This window comes from Astatotilapia calliptera, chromosome 12 (assembly GCF_964374335.1).
Source record: "Astatotilapia calliptera chromosome 12, fAstCal68.1, whole genome shotgun sequence".
Lineage (NCBI taxonomy): Eukaryota > Metazoa > Chordata > Actinopteri > Cichliformes > Cichlidae > Astatotilapia > Astatotilapia calliptera.
In genome coordinates this window covers 33,593,116-33,605,993 of record NC_137433.1, presented here as the reverse complement: position 1 = coordinate 33,605,993, position 12,878 = coordinate 33,593,116, and the positions used below count along the sequence as shown (strand labels likewise).

The window sequence follows — 12,878 nt, the reverse complement described above, 5'->3', positions numbered from 1 at the left end:
GAATGTTTGAATTTGATCAAATATAACTATAAAAGGTTCATCAAAACAGTATCTTAATTTCTCAAAAAGAAAGTACTTGGTGACAGAACTGCACTGTTCATTCTTAACAGTAACAGAGAGGCATGGTACACCCTTAGTAGGTCGCCAATCTGACACTCATTTAAGCACGTGTTTAGTATTGTAGCTTCTTGTTGGCTGACCTTATTTCATTTACCATATATGTATTTAGTTACTTTTCAGGTTTTCTGGGCATCTTCAGCTGGAAAGAATTAGCAGCTACTTTTAAATTATTTAAATAAATGTGCAATAATCTGAAATTCAGCACAGATGATATAGTATAGAAAACATTTTCATCTAGTCCCATTATATAACTCCAAATTAGTAACCGAATTAAATATGTACGTTTTGGAGGCTTTTACTGTGAAAGGACAAACGGAAACGTGAGACTTTCCAGCGTGATGACGCTTCCATTGCAGTGAGTCTCAGGTGTATAACGGGAACCGGGGATGCTGGAGCTACTATCAAACGCTTACAAAACTACTATTATTGCATTCGTGCATTCTTCTACATTTTAATATAACGTAAAGCATTTCGCTTCCGGTGTAGGGGAGGCGAAAATGAGGACGCAAATGTTCAAGTGCTGCATGCGGAGCCCGCCGTTTCCTTTGATGTCCGAGGGTATTAAGTCTTTTATAACCGAATATGAATTTGTTTCTTGAGTCATTGGTGTTTTATCTCATCGTGTTTGCTTATGTGTACTGTTACTGATCTGTTTCATGATCATTTAGATCCGGTGCTATCCGAAGGACAGCTAGCGGTTATGTAGACTCGACAGTTTCTGCTAAAATTTGCTTAAAAATCATAGAAACTGAACTCATAGCGAAAAATCTGTGTTTTTGAAAATGCAACGTATTCCAAAATCTAACCTGTGTCAGTGGAGAGCGCAGGATCACATTACAACCCTCCTGATATATTTTTCTGTTTTCTCTTTAGGTGACGCCTCCAAAACGAAATACACCTATCAGTGATGGTTATGGAGCATGATGGACGTCCCCTCAGCCAATCAGAGCCAGACACCCTGCCAGCCGTGGGCGGGTCAGAAGGACTGGTCCACAGCTTCACCTCCAAGACACCTCTTTGACCCTCTGCCCAGCTTTCAGCATCTCAACCTGAGGTCTCCTTCTGATTACACTCCTTGCTACAACCACCTCCAGATGTCCAGCTCCAGCTTCCAGAGAGACTTCACTGTATTTTCACCCAATAACAACAATCCTCATAACAGCTTGTTACATGTTAATAACACCGACCACAGTGTGCAGCCAGTCATTCCTGATGTTTCAGCCACGATTCCAGCTGCAAGCCAAGGAGGTAACATGAATGAAGACATTCATCCTTGTGACACCCAATGGACATCACTTCATTCCCCTCACAACCCTTACCAAGCTGTAGCTCAACATTTCCAGCATCCCTACACACAGCAGGATTCAGTAAATGGACCTCAGTCACCACATCAAAATCATTTGCCCATTAGGCCTCCTTTATATGAAAACGAGAGTCTACAGTGTATACCTCAGCCTGGATTTGAGGGAGCAAATGCCAGATCATCTGCAGTATTTACTCACAATCATGCCTCGCCCACATCTCCCATCGAACAGCAGCCTCAGTGGACACTTCCAGCACACTCTGGAGGTGAGTTCATTAATATTAATCAGATGTCATGTGCTGTAGTGTGAATAAAAATAGACCACTTATTACTATTCTGGATCTCCCCTTTCTCCCCAGAAAACATAAACCAGTTTGTTCCCACTGCAGCTGCACAGGTCAAAAGCTTCACACCTCAGGTGAGGAAACATCTAATATTAAATATGCATATATATAATTCTAATAATTTATAGCAAAATAATTTCTTAGTCTTTAGAACCCCATAAATTTAAGGAAGTTGTTTATAAGTTTCTAACATTATAAGCTAACTTCTTCACGTGTGTTTACTCTGCTGTAAAACTGAGGAACCTTTATTCTTTAGAATCAGAAACTAGGTTGAACATCAGCTCGTGTTGACTCTGTTATCACCTGTATGTCATCTTAGCTCTGAGAATGAGCTTTTACCTTTCCTCTCTGCAGTCTCTTAACTCTGAATCTCGTTATGGTCTAGACCCAGAGCTACTGCCTAGCGCTGTAAGTTCTTTTATCCTCTTACCTTTCTGTCTTTTCCTAACTCCTGTCTGCTCCTTTAAAGTGAAGAATAATTTTCTCTTCAACTTCTCTCAGGCTTTTAGTCTGAAGGACGATGCATGTTCTCTCCCTAATATGTCTAATTTCCATTAATGTAAAGTATCGTTAACTATTTCTGCTTGTTTCTTTTGCAGCTTAGTATTTATCCTTACTTCCATGCATTTACACGTATATGTCTTTCCTCTGAAATGTTAACATATTCTTGATTCCGCCTCTTGTTTCTCTCTTGGCCTTAGGTGAAGGTGATGACGGAAGACAAGGCTGAGTGGGAGGGGAAGGTTTTTACCTCTGAGCCTTTTTCCAGTCTTCCTCCATTGGCAACTACTTCCTGTATCGTAGAGGACAGAGGTGAACACACACAAAACTGTCTGTATTCCTAAATTTATTTTATCCAGCACTCTGGTTGCAGATGGCATATTCACCAGTGCATCACCATTACTTAAAACCTGCATCCCATCTGTGATCCTCTGTGCTTATCTCTGTTGTAGGTAATGCAAGTCCTTTTGCCATCCACTCCACTTCGTACTGTGTGCCCTGTGAGGGTCAGGCCGCTCTGCTTAGCCGTCTGCCGCTGGGCACTCTGATCACCCCTCTGGTAAAACAAAGTGCTGAAGAGGTTAGTTTCTCGCTGCTCAGTTTGCTTCATATTCAGTTAAAAATGGAGATGAAGCTACAATACTGTTGCTATAATTAACTAATATGGCATTTAGATATTAGATGCATTAAATGTGTGTGTTTGTTGCCTCTAGAAGCCACTCCCACTGTGCAAAGAAACAGAGTGTGTTGTGGGCTGTAGGGGGTGTGGAGCTTCCATGTGTCCAGCGATGGGCTGGCAGGATTGTGGTCAAAGGTTTTACTGCCCCTTCTGTGGCAAACTCAGTGAAGGTAAGATTTAACAGAGACAAGGTAAACTCACAAATACCAGAAATACAAAAAAAAAAACTATATTTGATTAAATTCAAATACACTAAACTTCATCTATGCAGTAGTTATGTGGTCTGTACAAACACTAAGGGCAGTCGTGTATTCCAGGGGTCGAGCTTGATAATAAACTCCTTGCTTTCACTTTAAATTAAATTAAATTTGTACTGTCTTTTGTTTCCTTCAATAGTTTGTTTTTTTACCAACTTTTTCTACACTGTACTGTTTATTAACAGAAAAATATTTTGTGTCTTTTTGACCTGAAGACTTTATGGATTTATGGAATGTACTTGTTTGAGTAAAAATACTTAAAATATTGGTGGAATGAAGACGAGTAAGAAGTTTAAGAGCCATTTCAGTGTATTGAACTGCTGTGGACAAACTGAGTGTAGTTTGTTGTATTTTGTTGCTTTTTGTGTAGCTGCAGTTTGTCTGTCTTCTCTTGTGTTTCAGTACCATGGCAGCACTACCAGCCTACCAATGGTGTGAACGGGGTTCGGGTCGATAAGGAGAAGAGGCCTGAACTCAGCACGGGGTCATATGAAATCCTCAATTCTCAGAAGGTTACCCATTTACAGTTTTGTTTGCACGTTGATGATCATTAGCTGCTCTTGAAAACAGGCTTTGTGAAATTTAAGTACAACTGTGACACGCTTGTCATATTGTTTCAGGGGGAAGCTGCTGCACTCCTTCTAGCCATAGATGTGTCTGTCTCAGCACTGAGAGGAGGACACTTGGAATTTGTAACACAACAAATACAAATGCTGCTTAACTCTATGAACAGGTAAAACAGTGTTCAGTAATATTCCTGTGCAATTTTGATAAATCCTGGTTTGTCTTTAAGGTTTCATCCTGTGTGTTTAGGGAGGATGGTGATGCTTTAGATGTCCGTGTTGGTTTGATGACGTATGACAGCAGGATCCACCTCTACGACCTCACTCCTGAACTGTCCCGCCCACACATGCTGGTCATCACAGAGACAGAAGACCTGCAGCTTCCTGTGAGGGAAGGACTTCTGGTGCCCCTCAAAGACTGTATCAGCAGCATCGACAGGTAACAGAGATGCTAACAGTTTTTTCAGATGTATTTTGCCGAGTCTGTATGACTAACTGATGCAGTGGTGCTACTTTGTTCATGTCAGTGTTTCACGTTTCACTCTTTCAAGTAATATTTTATCTTTTATTGGTAGCAAAGCAGGGAATCAGCACAGGCAACCACAACGTTTGAGGTCCATGTTGATAAAAAGCTGTGGAATTTGGCACATTTGTCATGGTTACTCCCCTGATCTCATTCAGTGGCCTTGACCACTGTGGTGCCACAAATGCTGCAGTCACTATAGTGAAAACGCTGGCTGGAGACTATAGAACAGGCAAAATAATTGCAAATGTATGCAATAAACCTGCAATCGTGTTGCCTTTGAAATGATTGCTTCAAACACAGGTACCAGGTGTGCGACCATGTGGGGTCAAGCTGGCATTTACATGCAGGCTGTTTCTGATAATGCAGCAATTAACTTGACCCATCACAAACAGGTGAACTCTGTCTTATTGCCATTTTATTTCTCACTTTTCCTCGTTTACAAAAATTAAACTCATGAGCTGTTTTTATGGCTTAATAAGGTAGATAATAGCCCTATTACCCTAATAACCCTAACCCATGGTAGACATGTTTTTAGGAAAACAATGCTAGTATGCTAATTACCACAAAACCCTGGCAGGCAGGCGGTTAGGTGTCATTTACATTCAAGTTTGTTAATGCACTTACTTAGGAAGTCACCCAGGAATTTCAAATTGATACCATAAGTGCTAGGAGGCTGATTGGTAGCACTTGCAGGTGCCACTGTTTTTAAACTCTGATGTAAGTATAGTCTTGTCTTGATGTCTTTTATGAGTTTCACAATCTGTTTGTCTCTGTTCTTCATGCAGCGTGTTACAACTCGTTCCTCAGTTCAACACAGAAGGAACTGACTCCGGTGGAGTTCCCATGGAGCTGCCTGTCAAAGCAGGACTTGCTGTACTACAGGTTTGGCATAACTGCACTAAACTTCATCAGGCTAAATGTCACAATTAAAGGTTTTTCTTTGTGCGATGTGGCTGCATTAAATATTGATAAAATCATAACTGACTGTATTACAAACTAGGGTCTGGGTTGTCCTGGCAAGCTGCTGATCTTCCATACTACCTCTCTGATAGAGACTGGACATACAAGCTCAGGCTTCTTTGGCACCAACAAACCAAAGGTAGACTATCTCAATGCCATAAGGTGTAAACATCTGTGGGTACTAGGGTCGCAATGTAACCGTTGAACTCATCCTTGGTGAATGACCCCTCACCATATGTAAATTTCTTTCTCCTCCCCCTCCCACAGTCCATCTTTCAGCCATCAGAACAGGCCGTGTCAGTGGTCAAGGAGTGCGTCCATCAGGGATGTGGTGTTCATCTGTTTGTCCTCTCTCACCAAGATGTGGGTGGGGCTTGGCCAGGCGACATTCCATATTTGACAGGTGGAGCTCTGCACACTTACAGCCACCTCCAGGTAAATCAGCGGCTTTTCCTACTGTTTCACTGAGAATTCCACAAATGAAATGGTTAAAATCCTGGACGTTGAATAATACTGAATTAAGTGATGGTTGTAAACACTGCAACATCAAACATGGCATATTTATAACCATGAAGGTTGCCACATAGGAGACACAGTAACTAAAAATGACACTACACTAAAGTCCAGCTCAATTTAAAGCCTACAGCCTGCAGTTAGTTATCCTAATGGGGTGACAAATTACATTCTGCTTCACTCTTACAAATCCTGTTTAAAATGTGTGCAAATACATGTGACAAATGGTGCTTTTTAAACCAAGAATAAAAACAGGAGGTCTAGATTCTTACATCAGCAGACAAGCAGATGGAACTAGAAAAAAGCCATCTGGAGAAAATTAAAGAGGCCATCAGATTTATCAGTACTGCAGGAGGTCTTTTATCTGTATCTGTATAATGACGATTTGGAAAATGTTTTGTGAGGTCTGGTTGTAAACTGGTATCTTTTTTATATGCTTCACAGGGAGAATTGGACAGAGAGCGTTTCAGCACTGATCTAAAGAGGACTGTAGAGACACACACAGGCTACAAGGCTGAGCTCAGGATATTTGTCAGCAAAGGTGAGATTTATTTCTTAGTTAAGATTTTGCAGGGAGTGCTCTGCAGAAATGCTTCCATTACATGTACGCGTCTCACTAGATTTACGCGTGTCCGGCTGTTACGGGCTGTTTGTTCCTGGTTCTAACCCTGGACGTGTCACTTTGGCCACCCTCGATACGTGGACCACACTGGCTGTGGAGCTCGCACACACCAGAGCTCTGGATGAGACGAGGGGCGTAGCCATACAGGTGGGTCTGTCATTTAAATCCATTATAGTGACAATTTTAAAGCTTTTTTGCTGATGTAGTTTACAAATAAGGTGATATCGATGTATCGATGAAACGGTAACTGCACATACTGGGAACCTGTTTACATGTTAGCTGTACACTAAACCTGTTTTTTTCCCTTTTGTCCTGTGTGTCAGGTTGTTTTATCTTACACCCTCCAGACAGGAGACCGGAGGACCAGGGTTCACACTCTGACCCTGCGGTGCTCACGTCAGCTACAGGACACCTTTCGTCACTACCAGGCCCAAACACTACTCACCTTCTATTGCAAGAAGAGTAAGGAGTTTGCACTGTTCACGGGTAGACTGTTAGAGCTGTCTTTGATGTTTTCTAACTTTATAACAATATAAATTATATTGTGTGACAAAATCTGCCTACACACAAGTTAAAGGAAGGAGTCCTGCTGGGATTTCTGCTCTACTTTCATGTAATATGAAGACTCAGAGAGCTGCAGCCTTCTGTCACTCGATAAACAGAACAGGAGCAGAGAGCAACACCAAGGAAACGAAAGTCAGATTAAACAGCTTTCTGCTTTTTAAGACGAATAAATAACTAAATCCTTAAAGTGAACAAATATTCAAATACTAAAATATTTAGGTGAGTCAATCCTAAACATAATGAAAATTGCATGAAAACCTGAAATTAATCAATATACAATTATCTGCGCTCAATAATCTGTAATATTTTTTAATATTATTATTAATAAAAATATGACGTCATTAAAACCACCTATCTCGTGCTATTAATCATCTGTTTACCAGTTTTATTTGGGGTTTTTGTAAGTCTGTGCAATAGTAAGTTTATCTCTTTAAAAGCTTATAGATGCAGCTTTACAGTCTCTCATGTGGCATCTTGGTAAAATTATTCACTCGCCCCTGTAAAGTGACGGCATTTACACTGAGGTCTGAATGAAGCTTGATGTAAAGATTCTGAGGTATTGATGTTGTCTTCTCTTCTTTTAATAAAGGCACCAACATCCTCATAAATATTAACATCTGAAGCTACCAAATGATATTCAAATGATGCCTTCGTTCTGTCTGGTCAGTGTACTGTGCAGTACAGGAGCGCCCCCTGCAGGAGCTGAGGGAGGAGCTGCAGACAGAGGTTACGGAAGCGCTGGCGTCCTATCGAAAACACTGCTGCTCTGCTTCAGTGTCCGCGGGGCAGGTGAGAACATTGCGTACACATGTCCCGCTTTTTATGGTTTTATTATATTGCACATAGTTGAATTGTTTTGAATCTTGCTGACCATACGTACTGCACTGTGTGCGTCCTGTAGCTGGTTCTTCCTCAGTATCTGCGAGCTCTTCCTGTTTACATCAACAGCCTGAGGAAGAGTGAAGTGCTGCTGCCAGGCTTGAGGAGCTCCATCCATCAGCGCCTGCAGCAGCGCTGCCAGGTGCTGCGCATGGACACCTGCAGCACTGCCACACACTTCTACCCTCTGCTGCTGCCTCTGGTCAGTGCCATCAACACATGGGAGTTTGTCTTACATGTCTTTATTCTGTTAAATAAAGGTGTTCTTGATCAGAGTGACGCTAATATGTCAGGATAAAGTTGTGATAAAGTAACTTCAAAATAGTGTCAGATGCTCATTTGGATGAAGCAGAGAGAAATGGTTAGAATTTATGCTCACATGTCGTGATGAGATATTCTAAAAGCAAGAAGAATTTATTCTTATGGTACAATAAGTGTCACTAGCTGTATTAAGAATTACTTTATTTATTTTTAATTGTATCATTACCGTGATTTTTAAATTTACATATATATTTAAATGCAGTGAGGTTTCAGCAGAAAAACTGTCTGCACAGTTTAGTTTTTCATTCATAAAACGAAAGGAGAAAGAGAAAGGATTGATTTCCTGTTACATGTAGCAAACTATTCTCTATTTTAAGAACAGAGTGCAGTCACAGCCAGGCAGCACAGGCCACGGTGCTGATGAGTCATTGACAAACTAGTATTTCTCCAGCCCTGCATTAGTGGTGAACTGTGACCTCTTTTTCCATTGAACAAGTCAGCATAGAGATTGCGCTTAAAATAGCAACGCTATGTATTTAGTAAGTGATTGCTCCTTTAAATAGTCACCATTAGCTTAGCCTTTGCACCATTGGACAGTTCCACTTGTGCCATTTTGAGCTTTGAAGACTTTTACTAAATTCAGCTTTTCACTCCTCCGTCACCTGCAGCCTTTATCAACTGACAGCTCCAACCTTCCAAAACCAGAGGAGGCACTGCGCTGCTCTGCAGCTAGCCTGGAGCCCAGAGGTCTTTATTTGGTTCATACACCCCTCACGCTGCTGCTATGGGTGGGCACCCAAGTCCCAGCATGCACACTGGTTGAGCTCTTCAACACCAGCTGTTTTTCATCCCTGCCCTCTGGAGAGGTGAGGATTGAGGAAAGATATGGATGCATAGAAGAGATTATGTCAGATTTTAGTGGCATTTAAATTTTCTTTCTTTATGATGATAAATATATTTATTACTTTATTGTAAATAAACTGTGATCACTATAATAACTGATTTACAGAGCAGAGCTTTGTTATTTTGATGGAAAGGGTCACAGAGGTCTACCATAATGTAATTTCTGCTCTCATTTTTGATGTACTCATTAAAATGAGTCATATTTAATAACATTACATTTTCAAAAACAACTTCATTACAATAACATATACACAGAAAACACTATGCATTTATGAGGGCATGGAGATAAAAGATAAGAGGCACACCGTACGGTCGCTTCCCACGTCAACACCACATGAATCGGATGAATGATTTATTTTCTGCAGTTACAGCAGAGACTAAAGCGCTGCAGTCGTCGTGCATAAACAGGCAAACATGAACTAAAGGGACTGAAGCTGGCTGCTTATTTGAGTGAAATTAAATGTATCAAGGGAGGTTGCTGCAGAGGCAATGCTTTTTCAGTTTTACATCTTCACTGTTTTATTTCATTCTGACCGCTGAACCCTCGCTCTGCTGCCTCCCTGGACACTAAAATTACCGTCAACATTTCAGCTAGTTTTATAGTCGGGCAATATTTCTCCCATGGAGGTGATCACAAGTCAAAAACCTCTGAGCATGCAGCTTTCTAATCCTGCAACCACCTCACAGAGAGTGAAGAATGGGGTATCTGTTATAAGAGCGCAGAGAAGATGAATAGACATGCACACCGTGTGGTCACTTACTGGTGGAGCAGCACATAAAGCAGAGATTTTTTAGCCCATTGTGACCATGGAGGCCATTAAAGCAAAGCAGCCATCGTGTTAAAAAATAAACTAAATGCACTTAAACTGGAAGCGCGTCTGATCATCAGAGATTACTCCAGAAACAAATGCCATTCAGTGTAACATGAATGCTTGTCTAACCAGAGCTCACAGCATAATCATCTGGGTTGGGATGCACGCTCAATAATCCGAGTAAAACCCAGGAAAGTTGATTCTGTTTATCTGCAGCGCTTTCACTCATCCGAGTGACTTCTTCAGTCTCAGCTGACTGCAGGTTTCACAGTCTTTTAAACAGTACAGCTGCATAACAACCAAGACTATCACCACTGACTAACAATGAGCCATGAGCTCAGTCTCTTTAAACGTATACTTTCCCGTCAATTCAGAGTTATCGAATCACATGACAGAGAAAACAAGTCGAAAAAACTCCACACAGAAGGGCCCAGCTGTAACGTTAAATGTATGATTTAGCGTCTTTTCTGATAATTGAACTTGTCTGGACTCCACCAAAGAACCACCTAAGTTTCCTGATCCTGCGAGCTCGTTTCTTCTGGAGGAAATCCTGAAGCATGAGCGTCGTCCACACCAAGGTGCAGCTGCTTCACTCTATAAAACTTAGTGGCCACAGATGCACTCCAGGACCTTGAGGGAGGATTCAGCAGTGTCATGTTGGATGTTAGGAGTAAGATAGACCACTGATGCTGCGAGCACTGTTTCTGACAGTCCTGCTTGTTTATTTAAAGGTGCACTAGCTCACCATCAGTGTTAGTGAGCCTTTTGGTCATATTTCAACATTCAGCCAGTTTGCATGACTGAATTAACAAACAGTAAGGCCATCATTCTGTAATCATTTTAATATGTGTGTGTGGGGGAGGGAGTTTAACTGTCCTACTCTGTTGAGTCAGTAGATGTTAGTCAAAAGTGGCCAGAGTAAAAAAACAAAACACAAAAGCCCATAAAACTGTTAAATCTCAGCTCTTTTAGTAAAAAAAAAAGAAGGTAAAAAAAAAAGATGTTAAGTACATAAAGTGATGATTGCTTTTGTTTGTAACAAAGTGCTATAAAAACACACCTATGAAAATGTCATCCACAAAGCAGTTTATGTGGAATGAGAAGTTCTTTTAAAAAATATATTTTTCAGGTGTTTCTTTTTCATTTTTGTTCCGTTTTTTCCTCCAGACCAAGCTGCCAGTTCTGGAAAACCATCTGTCCATTAGTATCCGATCCCTGATCAACACACTGAACTCAGGGGCATCGTGCACCCGCAAGGTGAGCGGCTGTGTCAACTGCAGCTGAAGGCTGAGTTTATTTGTTCAGACAGCATCACCCCAGTATGATGACCTTATGTTACACATCTGCTGTCATCTCAGCGAGTTCAGTCCACATCTGTTCCCAGCTCTCATTTGAGCTATAAACCTGCACGCTGAGATACACTGCTTCTTTCAGGAATGGTGATGCTGTTTTGTACAGAATCAGTCAGGCAACAGTTTTGTAGAGGCTTATTTATTATCTGGAACATAAACTCCTCTGGAGAAGGTGAGTTATGTATCAGCTGCAAGCTGAAATCTTGCAAGAAAGTTTCCCTGCAGAGCCCGATGCCTTCTTCACAGCAGCACCCTGTGATTTCAGGTCATAGACACAGACAGGGTTAGCTGCAGAAACTCGTGTTTTGAGTCTTGGTGTGTATATGTAATGCAGCTGTGTACAGATTAGCACGACTTAAGACCGGAGACGCTTTCGAAAGCGTAACCTCCTGCGTATCGTTCTTTTTCAGCTGTGGGTGGTAAAGCAGGGCGACAGTTGCGAGGAGGCCCTGCAGCGCCACCTTGTGGAAGACAAGAGCCCCAATGGAGGCGCGTCCTACGCAGACTTCCTCTACCATCTCCACGTCAACTCTGTCCGCCTGCTGCAGTGACACACACACACACATATTTACAGATGTGGATACAACGTCTTTAACACAAGATGAAACCACAGAGTATCCACCTCAAACAACAACCACAGGAGGAACAAAGCTCTCATACAGTAATGTAATCGAGTAATGAGGAAAGTCTATAGTCAGATATATAAGGAATGCATGGAGACATTTCAAATGATGCAATATTTGATCTGTTGAAGGACTGCTGTGATATTATTTATGTTTGTGTGACTTCTTTTGTTTTGAATGGACTGTTCATTTATTCCTCTATCGTGGAAAGTCTCTAATCTTTGCCTGAGATTTTTGTGTACGTGTGTCTCAGTGTGTGTGCGATGCCCAGAATGTGTTTCTGTGTGAGAAATATGTCCAATAAATAAATGAACTCAGTCAAGAAGGGAAGTTTCAGGTGTCATCTTGCAGCAGCAGATTCATTTGTGGCCAAAGGGGCAACTGTCTAATGAGTCCACGTGGCTGATAACATTAATTCACAGCAATTATGTTGCTACAAGCAACACTCAAGCATGTTGCTGAAGCATGGGCGAGGGGCTGCGGGGGGCACGTGTAGTTTGACACACTCTGTGAGGTTGTAGTTGAGCCCTGGGTGCTTTGAGCTAAATGCCAACAATTGCTCATTGGCTCTCAACAGAAAATATGTAAAAAAAAAAAATGTTTCAGGTTTCTTTCATAAAGTGCATTGGACCAACAAACCATGGTGGTGCTACTGCAAAGAATACGAGAACAACGGAGTTTTCTCAGAAAACAGCAAATATAAACCTTGTGATTTGGGTGAAACTACACAGTGTCATAGAATTACTGAAGGTATTGTCTTCGTATATTTTGGGAACTGTAAATTTACCTCGTCCACGAGTCATTCTTTGAAATATCTGAGATTACTTATTTCAGACCAACACCTCTTGTGATCTCTTCTTGTGAAGAAAGGTTTTATTGACAGAAGTGCTTAAGTAGAAAGGTGCTTATTTTTAAATAACCTATGAAGATTTGATCTCATAACGACAGAGTTTAAAAGGTCAGTGCTGTAATAATATTTGTCCTGCAGCGAATGGTTTCTTTCAGAGGTAATCTGATTACCAGCAGCCATCTGGGCCTGCATCAAACTCTGTCTCATTCTTAGTCCTCGTGTCTCTGATCTCACAGCTTTTATTTT

The 12,878-nt window shown here is 41.3% G+C and overlaps 1 protein-coding gene across 2 annotated transcripts; it reads left to right on the top strand.

Moving 5' to 3' along the window:
• Positions 1-430: 430 nt before the first annotated feature.
• LOC113033310 (protein transport protein Sec24C) lies at positions 431-12,107 on the top strand. Of its 2 annotated transcripts, XM_026186986.2 has the most exons (21): positions 431-678; positions 994-1,689; positions 1,783-1,841; positions 2,122-2,175; positions 2,469-2,580; positions 2,721-2,848; positions 2,982-3,117; positions 3,607-3,716; positions 3,825-3,937; positions 4,018-4,206; positions 5,079-5,175; positions 5,294-5,392; positions 5,521-5,688; positions 6,211-6,307; positions 6,387-6,535; positions 6,712-6,850; positions 7,620-7,741; positions 7,854-8,033; positions 8,761-8,958; positions 10,975-11,064; positions 11,570-12,107. In XM_026186986.2, exons 2-21 carry the CDS (start codon positions 1,041-1,043, stop codon positions 11,708-11,710), a joined length of 3,030 nt encoding a protein of 1,009 aa, XP_026042771.2. In that variant the 5' UTR covers positions 431-678; positions 994-1,040; the 3' UTR covers positions 11,711-12,107. The 2 variants fall into 2 exon arrangements, with proteins under 2 accessions (XP_026042771.2, XP_080165564.1); XM_080309438.1 differs by lacking the exons at positions 6,387-6,535; positions 6,712-6,850.
• Positions 12,108-12,878: the final 771 nt, after the last annotated feature.